Here is a 17,198-nt window from a genome sequence, read left to right as displayed (position 1 = left end):
CAAAGCGACACTGAAGTATTTCTGATCTGTGGGTGATAGTGGAGCTCTTGGTGCACCATTCCAAACTGGCAGAAAACCAGAAAAGAAGCACCAATATTCAGGTCCTTGTCTAAGAAGATGATCCAGACTCTCTCAATTTAATGAGGATAAGACTGCCTGGAGCATATCAGTGAGATGTGAGAGGTGTTCAACATTTGCAGAAATGAAAGGAAGGTGAGACTGGGGCTTAAGAGCGCTGTTCAGAGTTTTCAAGGTCACTGATTTTGCAAAGGAAAGAAAAACAATGATGCATCTCACAGCCAAGGTGAGTTGAGATTGGAAAGGCAAAAATTAGTGATTCTGGTTATTTTACCTGTGGTTGGTAGCAGCTGGCATGAACAAGAAAACAGAAAGGAGTGGCAGTTTAAAGGACTGAAAGATGAAAAGAGATGAGCTACATCTTTGGGAAGTGATGGAACATCTGTTTTGCATGTTGGGGGCCAAAATTGCCTCAATGGTCACAACCAATAATGTGGCTGGATTCCGTGTCACCTGCCAACTAGTATGCCCTTGTGCTGACAGCATTTCTTTTAGGGACTGTAGGCCTTTTCCTGGAGGGGATCTCGTGTTGCCTGGTGGAGAGGTTGTGGAATCCTTGAGGTCCCATCCAGGTCCCAGGGTACTCTACGGGATGCAATGTAGACATGTAATGCCAGATTGTTCATGTGCCGGGATTGTAGTGAGTTGGATGGATGCTACAGGGCTGATCCCACCTCAGGGCAGGGATGTGGTCTGCTTAACTTCTGTAGTTTTCCTCCAATCTGATTCTTGCAATCCTGTGATTTGTTATCCAGCTGAACCCTGTCTTTGGGCCTTTCCAGATTGGTTCTGTGGGTGCTGAAGATGTTAAAGGTCCATCCAGACCTTTCCAGGAGAGCTCCTCAGCAATGCTCTTCCATGTTTATCAGAAACTCACTTGCACGGTGTATTTAGATTGTCGATTTTGTACAAGAATTTTCCCCAGCAGAGGATATCTTATTCTTTCCTTCAGGTTTTTCATACTGTTTCTCAGCCCCCTGAAGGTCACCTTTGTGGGCTTCTAGGTGTTTGCATTCCTTGGCTGTTAAAGGAGCTATTCAAGGATAGCTTGGGGAGGCGGTGAAGGGGAGTAGCAGTCAGACAGAAGAAGGGAAGGAACAGCTCTGGAGGAGTTTTGCTTAAGCTGGGATGTCTGAGTAGAGTCTTCACTCTTGTCTAGCTCAACTGCTTCCTTGATTTTCCCTGTCACTCTTTATGGAGATGAGAACCATCCATGGTTATAATACACAATGGATCCCACATTATGTCTTGTCTTTTCTCAGGTCTTCCTTGGATCCCAAACTCCTTCTGCTTGTTGTCACTGCTGCTTATAATTGGTGCTTGTGGTGGCATCCAGAGGTCTTGATTGCAGCATTGTTCCCCTTGTGCTATTCACAGCACAGAGTCATAACAAGAGACAGTCCCTGCCTCAAATATATTAAATGGGATCTTTGAGAGAGGAAATGGAAGCACAGAGAAGGGATGTGAATTGTCCTACTTTACGCAATATTTCTGGGATAAAACCCAGCACTATTAATAACTTCTTGCTCAACAACCATCTTTGTTCAGAACTCTGGTTTTCACCTTAAGTTGTTTGTGTTGTGCAGGATTTGTTTGCAAGTTTGGTGAAAGTTCCCACCTTGTGATCACCAGCTCATTGTAACCTGAGTCCAATAATTCCCTATCCATGTTGAACTCAGAAAGCTCCTTCTACTAAGGCCACCATTATGTTACCTTTTGTCTTCTGCTCACCCTTGTTTCACCACTGCACAATTTGTCTTGTTTTTGTTTGCTTACACTCTGCAACATCTACTAGAAAATGACCTTTATCACCCCATCCTTTGCGACTTTTCTTCATGCCCTTCAGTGAGAAGCTGGCAACCAGCAAAAGTTTGCTAACATTGAAGCCTCATATTTGCTTTACCTTCATTCTTATTTATTGCCCGTGAATATTCTATGAAATGGACTTTCTGCCGGAAATGTTTGTGGAAGCACAAACTGTTGATTAAATTGTAACAAAGAGTCACAGGAAGCAAATTTTAAAATTGCAACTGTATGTTTGTGATAATATGAGCTCTGTCACTGCTGTCAAGGACTAGAATTGATGGAGGCCACAAAATCTCTTTATTCAACCAAAATGAGCCAAAGTTGCTTGATTTTTTTTTTAAACACAAGCCACAAACTGCTCATGAGCAATTTACAAGCCAAAAATTAGCCAGCATGGCTTTCCAGAGAATAGTTCTGAAGAATATTGCAGTAAGCAATATTCAAATATAAAAAGAGGGAAAATAAGGATAAAAAAATTAATCAGGAAGAGCTGACATCCTTGAGACTCCTGGCAGCCATAAATCAGCCTGGTTGGGGGACATTTCAGTGTAAGCCACCCATCGCTGTGCTTCAGTGGGGGTCCAGAGTTATTCAGAACAATGCTGGGAAGCCACACTCTGGACAAGACAGGAGACATGCTGTGTTAGTGTCTCCACTGGGCAGTGCCCAGAGTCCCAAATGGAATTTACAACTAGCTGCTTCCCTGCAGCCCACAGAGGAGGGTGGCCTCTTCTCTGCAGGGCTCAGTCGCTCCCCCAGCTCAGCGAGCACACGGGTGCTGCAGGCACGGACTGGAGCCAGCCCCTCTCTGCGGATCAGGTTCTTTTGTGCAAATGGTCCCGCTGACTTCAACAGAGAGGTCAATGTGTGGGAAGAGAGAAGAATTTGGCCTGACGCAGGACGTTGCTCCAGCAATGGCAGAGACCCAGGGCGTCGTGGGTACTGGGAGAGTTTTATAGTATAGGGTGGTAATTCTATCCACATTTGGTGGGGTTTGGACATGCATGTATCTGTCTGCATTGGAAATGCTGTCTCAGGGATGATCTTTATTTTCTTTCTTTCTCCTGTGTTTGGATGAAAAACAGACCTGTGGTTACTGTTTGAGGTTCTTTTGGTACCAGTGCTTTAAAGTATTTCTTAAACTAATAGAAAAACTTTTAATCTTTCTAATATAGCATTACAGAGAACAAACAAGTCTTTAATGCAAGCCCCTGGGTCTCTTGTGGGGAGATCCCGATAAAAACACGGCTTTCTGTTTTGGAAATACCCTCTGGTGGATTTGTTAAAACCCTACTAGAGACAATGGTGAACTTTCAAAGTAAGCAGAGACGTGGAAAAAAAATATTTGTAATAAAGACAGCAAGTGGTTGGCTTTTGTCATGGAATGGTAGTGAATATGATTTTATAGGTTAAAAGTTAAAAATTTCCCCCACCCCAGTGTTAGAAACTGCTAATCAAATTTAACTTGTCAGACATCAAAGTAATTGTTTTGTTTTTTGAATGCCTGTTATGTGCAGTCTTTCCACCTGGTCTTTTATGAAATGCTGGTTCCTGGTACCAGGACTTCCAGGGGAGATTGAAATACCCAAAAAATATTGCAAGCTGGGCTGCCCCATCTGACCTTCTCTCCACCTCTGCCTGACCTCAATCGACATCACCATAATTGGTCCCAAGTTTTGGGATCTACTATACTTGCACATACTAAGCCTGTTTGAAAATGCTTGTTAAAACTGACTGTAAGTCTTTGTGGGCAGGATAGTACGCAGATTCTCTGCTGGGATTTTGCTGATTTGGGATAGATTTGAAGGGTTTCTCTGCAGTGAGGTGTTGCAGATGGTGCTGCATGCCTTATGGTCTACCTGACCATACACTGACCATAGACTTCACATCTTAGTAATTTAACACTTCTGGGACCTTCATTCTCTTTTAGTACAATATACTGAGAGGGAAGGAAAAAGATGTCCAAATGTGCTGTGCTATCTAAAGCTGAGTGCATCCTTGGTCCTTTACTTTTACACCTAAATTTGATGGACATGAGGCTGAATTTGGCAGAAAGAAAGAGCAGAAGATAACATGAACATGCAGGTACTTGGTAAACCTTGTGCCTCATTCAGAGGCTCAGCTACATTTATCTGTTTGTAGTGGCACTTCTTGCTAGTTTAACTGAAGGAATATGTAGCTAGCATTTGGGGGTTCTCTACCCATGGTGACTCCTGCTTTTGCAGTTTTACTTGTAATGGTCCATGGTGGCATATTTTCTGTCCTCTTGTCATTGGTAGAGGCCAGGTGATGCAGGCAGTTTCTTTTAAAAGGGTTTCACTTCACTTTAAAGAAACACTTCCATGGTTGACAGCACCATAAAACACCAAATAGTTTTTTTTTTCATGCTTCTAATATTGATGACATTCCACTAATGGCCATTTTACATTAGCAAATCCACCACTGTAACCTGAAACAACCTTCAGCTTTGCCATGACTGTAAGGGATCTATATATGGTTTCATGTACAGATTTCATTTTTATTTTCTTGGATCATTTTGTCTCCTGGGGTGAGGATTATACTTTCCTTTGGTGATTGAAAGATGATGGCTGCCACCCAGGTCCTTACAATGGTGATAGGGCAAAGAGTTTGTGCTTATTATTCAATAGTTGAAGCAAAGAATTAATGTATTTTAAAGTTTTGGATGCTTTGGATAATTTGTTTGTTGGATTGGTCTTGACTGGTGGTCTATTGAGTACGGGTGGGCCATTTTTCAAACTGATTTTGAAGATAGAGATAAAACTATATTTTATGAACTGCAGTTTCCAAGGTCATCTGGAAATTGAGCACTTCATAAAATGTATCTTTGTTTAAAGATATATTTGATTATATAAAATATGATCCCAGAATCAATTGGGTACAAACAAGATGTTGCCTTTAGGGTTGAAAACACATTGTTAGAGGCATGAAGAGCAGAAATTGTCACTGCTGTCTCTGTGTGGCTATTGTTTTTGGTTTTAATAGGAACAGAATGAATGACATTTTTCCATCAGACCACTTATGCTCAACTATACCTCCAGGACAACTTCCTGGCCAAAAATATTCAAAACAAACAAACACAATAGCAATTCTACTCCAATTACGTTGTTTGCAAACCAGCTAGTGTTCATAGAGTACTAGGCTTGGCAAATCCAACCACTTCAGCCCTGGATTTTAGTATTGGATATTTGTAAGTGCATTCTTTGTAGCTGTTGTGCTATTCAGGTAAGCATTTGAGTGGCCATGTGCATGTGTACCTCCATCACTTCTGACTACTCCATGTTATAAGCATACCCTAACTGTCTGAACAATTTGGGTGAAAAGCCTGCGTATTGGGAATACACCCTTGCCCAGTGGCCAAGTGCTCATTGATTTCAATGGAGCTGAGATTTCTGCTTAGAGCTTTGGGCCAAATCATATAGCAATTTTAAAACTTTCACTTGGAAGAAGAATAACTAAATACTAAGTGTGGGAAAGAGCAATGTGGAGGAAGAGGAATTTATCAGTTGCTTGCTTATGTAAGTGGAACCAGAATTTGTAAGAGGAAAGTGAAATTGCTGGCTTAGTGGCACATTTTCCTGTGGTTTGAGCTGCAAGAGGTATCCTATAGAGAATGAACCTAAGTCAGCAAACCCTCTTGCAACTTTCCAGTCAATTTTCTTTGGCTGATAAAAATGGTCATGGAAATACTGATTGTTGTAACTCAAAGTTTGAAAAATATGTAGTGCTACAGATTGGCATTGTAGTCAGTTTTCCCTGAGACAGAGAGCATTAGAGAAACCTAGTTAAGGGAAAAAATGTATACGGGAGGGATGCAATGGGACATGCAGGGAGCAATAATGTTCTGGCTCCAGCAAGGTTTCCAAGCTTCGTTCCAACACCAGCTCTGCAGAGCTCAGTCATTTCATCATGTTCACACTTCCAGTTATTTGAGTCCTCTCCAGGACTCTTCCCAGGAACGCAAAGGTATGTCTCAGACTGCTGTTGGCATACCTCTGTGGGAAGGGCACAGCAGCAAAGTGCATGCTAGGAACAGAGTATGTTTCTTGGGTCCTTGGAGAGCTTTCAGTTATTAACCTCGGCTGAAGGCTCTATCTTTGCAGTTACTGCACAGATAGACCCATGGACAGCGAAGGCAAGGTGGCCAGCAAACTGGGCCACATCACTGTGTGCCTCAGTGGAGTCCCAACTGTCACAGATTATGTAAAAGAGAAACATGCCATTTTGGTTTCCATGGTGCATACCGCTGCCCAGGACTGCAGATGTGTAAGTGAGCTGCTGCAGTATGCAAAGACACTCACATTAACAGCTGTGAGAATCTCTGACCATCCTTTTTGCATGAACTGGAAATATACTTTGCATAAAGCAAAAGACATATAATAGACACTATTATATTTTATATTCTCAATTTGGAACATGTAACTACCCACTGGTAGGCTGCAGCAGAGAGTGGGATGAGGTGATGTGTCAGTTACACGTGGAGGTTCTCTTGTACAGGCTCTAGACTGTTAGGTGGCTTGTGGAGGTTGTATCTGCCAGGGTTTTTTGCTACCTCCCACGTTTTTGATAGGGGTTAGGGTTGGGGGATGGGGGGGAGGGGGGGGGAGTAACTAGGTGATCTTTAAAGTCCCTTCCAACCCAAACCATTCTATGATTCTATGATTTAGTTAAATAACGACCCTGTTACTTTCAGTGGCATTGGAGGGTCATAGACTCAGAGCAGTTCTTCTGACTTTACCACTAGAGAACAACAAGGAATAAAACTCTCTTCAGATTCCCAGCTACAGAAGCCCCAGCCTGTTTAGATGCACAGCCGTAGCTGCATTAAGCAAGGTTTTTTTGTTTTGTTTTGTTTTCTTTTCTTTTTGTTTGTTTCTGTCTTTCCCAAGTGGACTTCATGTTCTAGCTGGAGGCAGCTTTCTTCAGAACAAGTCCCTGTTTGACAAGTAGTGTTTGCAGCGAGTATTGGAACAGTCCAAGTGTCAAGGTGGGAAGAAGCTGCTGCTACTGAAATTCTTTTTTTTTTTTTAGGCCGAAGCAGAAACAGGCTGAAGGAGCATCACCTCTGATAAATGTAGTAGAGACAGCAACATGACAGAAGCAATAGGGCTGCCTTAGTAAGGAAGTAAGATATATTAGCCCAATGTATTACCCCAGTGCAGATTGTGCACCAAACACAATTCTAGTCTTCAGACCTATGTGGTGAAACATTGTGCCAGGGGCACACCTTGTAACAGAGATAACAGAAACAGAAAACTTTCTTTCGGTAAGAAATGCCATCTTTGCAAAAGTTTCTGTATTTGAATTTGGAGCAAGTCTAGGCTGCAAAACATTTCCATGGGAAGATGAATACTAAAATTTTCCATCTGGGAGAATATTGGAACTTTTCCACACAAGGTGCCCTACATTAAAGGGAAGGCCTATGGGAAAAGTGGGACTTAGAACCACAGAGTAGTGGGGGATCTCCAGAAGGACCTCAGAGAACAACCTCTGAGACAGAGCTTGGACTTGTATCATGCCTGCAGATCTTGTACCTTAATGGCAAGGAACGTGGACTTTGCTTATATAGGCTCTCTGGGTGTCAAGATTTCCCTATTGAGAACTGAGAGTATTGAGACCCTTGGAGAAATTGATGGACCTGTAGCTACTCCACCCCAGCACAGTGGACCAGAAGCTAGAAGCCCTGGCACCTATGTTGAAGGGCTATCCTGGGGCCAACATCTTGTGGGAAATGTCCCATTTCCAACACAAACGTCAGGAGACAGCAGTTCCTAGGGACAAAACTGTTGGCTTGGGAAGGGTCTCAGTTCTGCATGTCACTGTGCAGTTCACCTGTGCAGCTTCCCTCTGCTTCTGGCAGAGTAGGGGTGTTCTCATCTGAGGATTACAGTCAGGGGCGGTGTTGGCAGGAGCGTGCTTTCAGCACACTCTGAAGTTAGAGCCATTGCTCTGATGTAGGCATGTCAAGGCATCACCTGTGAGTTTGCTCTTTGCATCTCACCTTATTCATGTGAGAAAGCACCTTTAGCCTCTCATTGTGGTGGCCATGGGAATTCAAGCTATTTTACCTTCTTCCTCAGTTGCTGAGAGAGACACAGAAGGATCCTGTCCTCCCCGATTCAGCTACCAAAACATTTTACCACCTCCTCTTTGCCTAGCAGTGCAGGGGAGTCTCCAGTAGTTGCCACTACATGGAGGAGGACAGGAAGATAAGTCATGTCTATTCATGATGTCTATTGCCTAGAGACCCCAGATATATTTGTAGGTTGTCTGTTTTTTAGGATCTCTCATAGTGAGCAAGACACAACTCTTGAAGCAGTGGTTGTGGCTAGCGTTGTTGGCTCTTAAAGAGTTCACTGAGCACCTTTCCCAGGGGTACTTGCATCTGCTTTATGCTGCCGAAGGGTTGTTTATATAGACATTTTGTGGGTGGGATGTGGTTTTGTTGCTGTTTCATTGTTGGACTCTGTTTGGGCACTCTGCCCATTTATGGTTAATTATATTTTGACTTCAGACTCTAAGGTGCTTTCAGGCATACTCTAGGTACCAGAAATAAAAGAGGTGCTGCTATCATCAAAGTATTTCAGTGTAATATCAAATTTAATCAGAAGTGAATTAATTAAAGCAGGGCCTACATATAAGCCCTTGTAAGGTGGATGTTCAAGCAGCTCATATGGTGCAATTTTGGGATCACTTTTTAGACATATATAACCTTCTCTCCATAAGAAGGTGGTAACTTAACAATAGGCTGCAGGACTGCTGTCAGCAGGCAAACTTCTCCTGCAAAGGCCTCTTTGTGGAACATAATTCTTGAAACAGACTAAGGAATTGTGTGCATTTGTTGATCTGGGTCCTGGCACCTTTAGTGCTTACAGCCTACACAAGTAGCATAGGCTGAGATGTAATGGTTACTTGGGTTTAATCTGACTTTGGAGTGAGAAAAACCCAAAGAAAATAGATATTTATTGTTCGTCCCAGCTCTACCATAGTTAAACCTTCCTTTCTGCAGCATGCTATATTCTTGACATGGTCATGTGTTAATAAAATTTCCTGGGCAGCAGCTGCTTCTTCTGTCCAACACCTTGGGCTTTGTGAGGCTGGTGGGTCTTCACCTCCACAAAGAGAAGACCTGAATTTGGATAGAGGAGTGCTTGGCTGGATTACAAGGTGACCAGAGGTATGGGTCCTAAATGTTTACCTGAAGCTACCTATAGCTACAGTTGAACAAGTACAGACACAAACCCTCTCCTCATTTTCATGAACGCAGTGGTGGTGGTGACTATGTGATGTGTGTTGCTCACCTGCGTGTGAAGGAGACCATGAACTAGCAAACCATAATCATAAGATTCAGATGATGAGGTGCTGAAAAGGCAACTTTGGGTCTTCAGTGCCACATGGATGAGGTGATTTGGGTGGGCCTGGTTTAGTGTTTTGAGTCTGCCAAAATTTGTAGTGCCTGCATCAGAGCAGCATTAACCTGTGAAGAGGAGGCTGGGAAGCATGCAGCTGGTAGAAAAGAAGGGAAATTGGACTTGGTCCTCCCTTGGTATACTGCTGCGACTGTTTGACAGGTATAGCATGTTGCCTTGGCTTGTTTTTTCCAATGTATTAAAAAAGGTAAAATGAACCAAAATGTGCACAACACTAAGAAAATGGGACACTTAAAATCCTCACATTTGTTTGAACCTAGCTTACAACTTTCTGAGCTTCAACTTTGTCATTTGGATGGGGCAGAGATAAGAAATGGGTAGATGGTAAAGCTGGAAATGAACCAAAATTTAAAACATTCTTTGACACACTCCAGTATTAGCTAAGTGTGCTGCTTTAGTCTCTCAGGCTACTTTAGTTTACCAGTAGAAAAGTTTGAAAGGTGATTCATTCATAGTTTACAAGTACCTAAAAAGGGAAGGGGTTTCTGGTTGTTAGATGGGATTCAAATTTACCAGAGAAAGGCAGAAAGATCTGTTGGCTGCAAGCCAAAGATAAAGAAATTCAGTTTAGGAAGAAGGGCTGCAGTTTAAACAATAAGAACAAAAAGCAATGGAAAGTCTTTGGCTGGCATGCAGCAGGCTCCTCATCAGTTAATGGCCTTACATGAGGATTTCTGTGTTTCTCTACAAGATGCAGGAATTATGAACAGAGCATTTCCAGATCAGGGCAGCCCTTACAGGAGACAAAGTCTGGGCTTCCACACGGGCTACACTGCTTCCCATTCAGACAGAGCAGCCTGTGCATGTTTCTGGATGCTGCATCTGCATGCTCTCTGCTCTTAACAAGCACAAGCCACACTGTTGGAGTAAGGCACACAGATGTGCTGGACATTGGTGAACTCAGCTCTGTGTCTTTGTGCATAGTACTGTTCCCAGACAGAGACCAAACTACTTTCCCTTTAATTGACCTGTCTGATTAACAGGCAAATTATAGTCTGCAAATTGTGACTTGTGAGCTGAATGCACAGTCCCTTTCTCTCCTGTAGTAAGACAGCCAAAGACATGCTCTCTGGGCCAGAAACATGTTCTCCCTTTGTCTGGGCCAGACTCTGCTAGAGGAGTGTGATGCAGGCAGAGCCCCCGTCCTGTGTGACGTGGGCTCCATCTCTTTACCGGCCTGTTGGGGAACATCAAGCACGTTATTGTTGGTGGCCAGGAGCACAAGGGGCAAGAGACTCCTATGTCGGTTTGGCTGAGATGTATTTGACATTGGAGAGAAGGAACTGGGGAACAGAGATCTTGGAAGATTTCATTCTCATCCTTCGCCCTGTTGTTCAATGATCTCTGGGTTTCTGGGCTTTGCAGTGCTATTGTCAGCATTTTCTGTAGAGAGGGTTGGGATTGGCATATCTTTCTCTCAGGCCATGCTGTCTGCTTCATAATGCTGCAGACATCCAGCCTGGAACTAATATGAAGCACATGCACCACTGCCAAGGTCAGGACCTTGCCAGTATTTAAGGCATATGTATAATGTTGGCATGGTACACAGTGACCTCAGCATACAATAGCAGCCAACTGACACACACATTCAGACAGAATAAATATTTGACAATCTATTTCTCTATTCCCCAAAATGACCCCTATGAAAACAAGGTCCTGTTTACCTTTCTGACTCGCTGTGCAGAGTGTTCTGAGAAGAGGCAAGCTCTCTTCCCCATTCATTGCTTTCCTGCTCTTTTGGATTACCCATTTCCAGGCAAGGACCAGGGATATTGGCTTTGCAAAACCCAGGGCACCTTGAGTTTCACAGAACTTCTGAAATTTGGGGAAAGTTGAGATCATTTTTGTTTAGAAGTCTCTTTCTCTGTACCAAAGCACAGTGACCTGGGAGGCAGTGCAAGACTTGTGTTCAGCCTAAAGGAAATGCCTGTAGCTGTCCAAACTGTTTTTATTGCTGTTTCTGCTGCATTAACACATGCAGCCCTCCCCATCCTGTTGCCTGTAGCAAGCCTGCAGCAGGCTTGGATGTGAAGAAATAACAGGAGGGAAAAGTATTCAGTGCAGTTTATTCATTTCCCCTTGGTGTGCTAAACATGCTTCCTTTGCACTCCTGATTCTTAAGACTGCTTATGTGCCTTGGAGCCAGAGTAGCTGAGCTGTGCTATTCAGAGCCAGTTGAAAGTCTGGTGTGCCTGGGACCAGATCTGCTGCTATGCCCACTCGTAACAGACACCTCTCCTCTCACAGTTGCAGACGTCTCTTGTGGTTGCCTTTCACTCATGGTTAGCTTGGCCCAGTCAATTCCGGTTAGTCTGAACTGTTCTGTTTCTGTAAAAGCTTGTATCTTTTTGATTAAGGACAATTTAGTTTCCAATGGCCTCACATATAAAACAAAGGAATAAAAGAGTCCTCAGAGCTTCCTGCCAAGTGAACATATGCCTGGTGATTGCGGTGCTTTTTATTTCTTTCATATAAGATCACCTTCAGTGAAAACAAGTCTTTAAATAAAACCAATCTATGATAATTTAGCTTGGCAAAGAGAGTGAGAGGAGAATACATACAAATCACAAAATAGTGATTTGTCTAATGAAACCCATCCAATCCCTCCTCCTTTTATTTCTGTTCCTTATCACAAGATCAGAATGCACTAGGCAGTTAAAAGAACGCTCGTGGATATAAGTCAGAGGAAATACTTTATCTCTTAACATCTTAGACAAGTGGAAACCATTGTTACCAATATTCTTAAGGCAAAACTAGGAACTTGTTATTTTCTTTTTTAAGGTTAGATCTCAAAATGAAAAGGGGAGCTGGAGGAGTGCGGAGGTGAAAGAAAAATTGCAAGCCTGCTAACTCTTGCATGTCAGGTGTAATATAAAGCCTGGCAGAGACTGATAAGAAGCATCTGTCTCTCCTGCCTGATGTTCCAGGTGCACGGCAAAATCCCCTTTCTGAGACACTCAGAAAAGCTCACATGCAGAGCCCAGCTTCAAGTTGGCCAGCCTGACATTACAGGTCCTAAGATACTTTTAAACAGCTTTATTCTTTCACCATTCTAACCGTGACCTGAAGAATTGCTGTCACTCCTTTCTCGTCCTTTACACGTGTAGGCTTTCATTTTAGCCCCTCTCAGTGGCTGTTGCTTTGCTGGTGATGCTGTCATGCTAAAGGTTGTCCATTTTAGCAGCTGTCTCTCCCTGGGGGTGGTTCAGACATTGGACCACACAGACAGGAGTGGGAACATCTGTTGTGCACAAGCAGGTGGAAAGAGGCATGGGTCCATGTGGCCCACCCCTGTTCTTTCTGCAATGAAATGCTCCAGGTGGGGTTGGTGGAGCTGTAGGATTGGCAGCATGTCTGATGCAGTGGCAGAGGTCATGGAGGTGTTGGTAATCATTAACAGCAAGGGCAGGATGCAGAGGAAAACAGTCTCCTGAGACTGAGCTTCTGCATCCTGCCTCTGGCCTGGCAGGACAGCAGAGCAAGCCCCTGCTCTAGAAGGAGATGCATGGAGCCAGCCTGAGTAAGGGCAGCCATAGGGCTGTCAGGTCTGGCCATGTGGTGCTGATTAAAGAGGGAGCCAACCCTGGGGTGCCTCTGTCACCAGTCAGTTGTTTCTGACTCAGTGCTGCCTCCCTGCCGGGTGCAAGTGAAATCTGGGGTGTGGAGCTGGCATGCATGCCCCCACCCCTCATTATGCAGCAGTGGGGATAGCACACATGATTCAGACGGGGACTTGGTGGGTTCGCATCTTGTGTGTGCAAATTCTGAAAGAGGCAGGTTTCACATTGTCTGGTTTCTCTTTTTGTAGCTGTCCCTCCCAAACTGAAGAAACTGAAAAGTTCAAACGTTCATGTTGGTGAAAAGATCTCACTGAAATGTGAGGCGACTGCTGGGAACCCTCAGCCATCCTACAAATGGTTTAAAGATGGCAAAGAGCTGAAGAAGAGCAAAGACATCCGGATCAAATATGGGAATGGGAAGTAAGTATGCTATGGGGCTGCTCTGCCTCTGCTAACAAACACTGAGAGTCTGGGTCTTGGTGAGCACCCTTGCAAAATTCCCAGCTTGCTACAAGTGGTTCCAGCCTCTCCAGAGATGCTTCCTCAGAGTCACAGGACCATGTACAGGCTGTTTGCTGTGCCTGGGAGAGTGAGAAAGGTTCAGGTGCCATCTCTTAAGCGCTGCTAGTCCCATTTTCCTCCACAGTGAGCAGAGAGAGGGGAATGAGGCACACACAGAAGAGATACATAATTTTTAGATTGGGCTCTCCTTGGGGAACTTTGTCATTAAATGTCTGGGATGGGTGTCCAGTGACCTGAGGAGATTAGTCCTTCCCTGCTGACTGTAGGCTGGTTGTGGGCAGCTCAGGTCACCTAGGGTGGAACCTGCTTTGTGAATGCAGAAGCTACTCAGAACTCAGCTTTTGCCCCACAAGCCTACATAGGGCCTGCAAGCATGTGGGAGGAATCACTCTCTTCTCTCCTCAATTTAGGTGGACTCAAAAGCATCTCAGACAATCACAAAGATGCAAGGACACACTGTGATACTCAGCCTGACTAGGGCCTGTAGCCACCTGCCAAGGAGTTGCCTGTTGGCTGGCACATAAGAGTTTGCATCACTGCATCCAGGGCAAGTCCCATCTGCCCCAAACTCCCCACACAGCAAATCTTTTGGGCAGTGCTCTTGGTGTGCGTCATCCAATGGCCATGGGCCATGGTACCTCATTCAGGCAATGCCAAAACACTGGGTGAAACAGGCCTCAGTGAGTGAGCTAAGTTCAGATCTGCTGGTTGAAACAGTATTTAATAACACATAGCTTAGCTGTAGCCTTACTGATGGAGGATGCAGGAGCGTTCTTCCATCCATACATGCCTTGGGTAGTGCCTTCTACAGAGGTATCTTCAAGGCTTTTTGGAAGTTTCCATCCAATTTCTACAAGAGTAGATAAGCACCTCTTCTTCTGCCCTTCCTGCCGTGCACAGACCAGAGTGGTGCGTGGCAGAGCTGAGAACACAAGCCCAATGCCTGGGGGCAGAGGGAGCTGAGTCAGATGGCCAGTCATGGCAGGGCTGTGCAATTTGATGGACTGTCAGGATAGAAACTGGCTGAGAAAGCTGGTTGTATCAGTAAACTGGTTCTTATTCAGGGAAGCCCCATAGCAAGGCCCCATTGCAGGCCATAACTGGAAGCGGCCACTCACCTTAGATGTCAAGCAAATGAAAGTATTCAACCTGCATTATTTTTCTTGAGGGTTTCTTCTTGGGTTATACTGCAAAATAAAACAGGTAGCCAAGGAGGGGGAAACAGCTGCAGAGGTCTGACCAGGGACAGGATCCAGTACAGAGGGGCTCTCAGTGGAAATTCATTTGAATTGATCCATGTTGATACCTTTTCAGGGCCAAATATTTATATATGATATATCCTAAAATTATCCCGTAAATGTGACTGTGCTTACATTCATATATCCTGACTTAGCCAGCAACAAAGTCAGCTTGCAACTGTCTAATCCCTTGGATATCTTAAAACTAATCCTTTGCCAGCATATGTTATGTCTCAGTATATGAAAAATAGTTCATCTCTTTTCATATGGAGTTGATAGAGTATCCATTTTAAAAATTAGAAGCCACTAAAAATCAGTTAGAAACTCTTCTTTAAGTGCTCAAATGGGTCATTGTCAGTTGTTCTAATTTAATTTCAATCCTGTTGGTTAATTTCAAAGTCTCACTCAAAATGGTAGGCCTCTGTCAGAATAACTGCAGGACTCATGGACATTTTGACACAAGGCAGAAGGGTGGTCAATGGAAAGCTTAGGCCAGAACCATCAGCAGAACCAGGATGACTGGTGGATGTGGTCCGCTCAGGAAGAGCTGTCTCTGCTCAGTTGCTGTCACTGTTTTCATGGCCCTTATCAGCCTCATGGCTCGAGTCTTGCCATTCCCTGTTTGCTGATGGGTGTCTGGCAGTGGAATGACCAGAAGGAAGGTGTGTACCTCACAGTTCCACCTCTGTGGATGCCATGTCCCTGTGGGTGGGCAGCTTGTGGGTCCTGAGTTCATTTGTGCTGACTTCTCAGGCTGCTGAGGAGCTGTTCCCCAGAGCCAGAGAGGGTTTGCCCCAGCCCAGGCACCCAGCAGACCTCTCTGCAGAGGGATCTGGCAATGGGAGGGATCTGCAGTTCATCTGCAGCATTTCTCAGCTGTTCTCCCAGAGATCACTGTCCTTCCATGCCTCCCATGCACTTGTGTCCAGTGTAAAGCTGTGACAGGATGGCATCCCACGCGCCATGGCACAGGCGCACACAATCCCTGGGTCAGGGGTATGAACGTATGGAAGAAGGCCGATACTCTTTCTTCAAAACACTGCTGTCAAGTCACAACTTCACATTTACTAGTTTCCATGGCAACATGTTGGCTCACAGCCTACCAGTGACAAGCCAAAAACATGTGCATGGTAGAAGCGTTTCCTGCTGGCAAAATAAACTGAAGGATAGACATTTTAAAGAAAGCTGAGCACCTGCCTCCTCCAATATCTGAGGCTCCCTCAGCAACAAAGCTATGAGTCCCAAAGTGTCTGTGCTCGTCTGCCACCCAGTATTGTTTACATCCTGGACTGGTAGACCAGACAACACAGTCTAGTATCTAGTAGTATTGAGCTGAGATGTCTCAGAGAAGATAAATCCTTGCCCCTTGTTGAGCAGACAGCAGTGCAGGAATGCTTCTCCAAGTAGTTCTGGGAGGATAATCAATGTGTACCCAGTCTGCCACGTTCTGCTTTCAGGCTGTTCTCTCCATGACATTTGCTAGGTCTCAATACTTGAAAATTGAAGGCAAAGTGATCACTGGCATTGGACCTGCTTCCTTCTGGACTTGGCTGCATGCAAAAAAGTACATTAAAAATTGCTCTGTGCTGATACAGGTTGAACAAGGGAGTCCTTATGACTCCATGTGTCATCATTAAGTAGCTAATGGGGATAAGTAGCAGAGGGAACCAAAACTGGGCATGGGAGATGAGTGCATGTCATTAATTGCAGCCTGTTAGCAGAAGTATCCTAAACTGTAAAGCTGAGAAAGGAAGGCTTACTAGATGATGATTAATTCAAGAAGAATGGGATTTACATGTGGCTCCAATTAGAGATAACATTGGTCTCAAGATAATCGTTCACTCTTTCTTACAGTTAAGAGTAGAGTGGGGTTTGAGAGGACTAAAACTGAAATTGAACACTGGGGAGGGACTTCCATAGGGAAAGCACAAAAGGCAAAAATCTTCCGACCATGCAGCTCCTGCCCAGGTGCACATCATCATTTATTTAAGAGTTTGATCCAAAGATCTAATAGAGTTGTTTGCTGCAGCTAGGCAAAATGAACCCTGCCAGGTGATGGAGGTGTTGTCCATACTGTGTCCCTTGGCCATATGAGTCCTCTGCAGAGCTGGGCAGAGCTTTGGTCTGACTCTATCTGTAGCTATGTGATCCTTAGACAACATGCAGAGGTTTAGGATGGGAAACAAGAAGAACATAACTACCCTACATCACTACTCCTAACCACTTTGTCCCTGACTTTCCTCCCTGCAGAAGGGATATTGCCCTTAAGATCTATAGCTAGAAAGATAAACTGAAGCTGTCTTTTGCTCAGATGTGATCAAGCTTTTATCTGATCCCACTGGCCTTCTTAGAGTTAGAGAATAAGAGGAATATGTTGTCAGGAGGAGAGGAGCAGTTAACCATGTCAGCTCTTCAGCTTTTCCAATCACCTTTCCTCTTGTTTTTTAAGCTTACTGGCAAAATTTCTGGTGCCATCAGTCAAAGGAGTATTTTATTTTATTTTATTTTATTTTATTTTATTTTATTTTATTTTATTTTATTTTATT

At 44.2% G+C, this 17,198-nt stretch overlaps 1 protein-coding gene across 10 annotated transcripts in view; it reads left to right on the top strand.

The window, feature by feature from the left end:
• Window positions 1–17,198, top strand: part of NRG2 (neuregulin 2) — a 133,013-nt gene that overhangs the window by 55,117 nt on the left and 60,698 nt on the right. For 9 of the 10 annotated variants that reach the window (XM_035338326.1, XM_035338325.1, XM_035338323.1 and 6 more), the window contains one exon: window positions 13,141–13,312. In XM_035338326.1, coding sequence (XP_035194217.1) covers window positions 13,141–13,312 — 172 coding nt within the window. Of the gene's footprint in view, window positions 1–12,818; window positions 12,853–13,140; window positions 13,313–17,198 lie in introns of those variants that run through there. The other variant, XM_035338327.1, reaches the window with a different exon arrangement.

The sequence above is a fragment of the Oxyura jamaicensis genome, chromosome 13, assembly GCF_011077185.1.
Source record: "Oxyura jamaicensis isolate SHBP4307 breed ruddy duck chromosome 13, BPBGC_Ojam_1.0, whole genome shotgun sequence".
NCBI lineage: Eukaryota > Metazoa > Chordata > Aves > Anseriformes > Anatidae > Oxyura > Oxyura jamaicensis.
The sequence above is the reverse complement of the archived record's forward strand: the minus strand, read 5'-3'. Positions and strand labels throughout refer to the sequence as shown.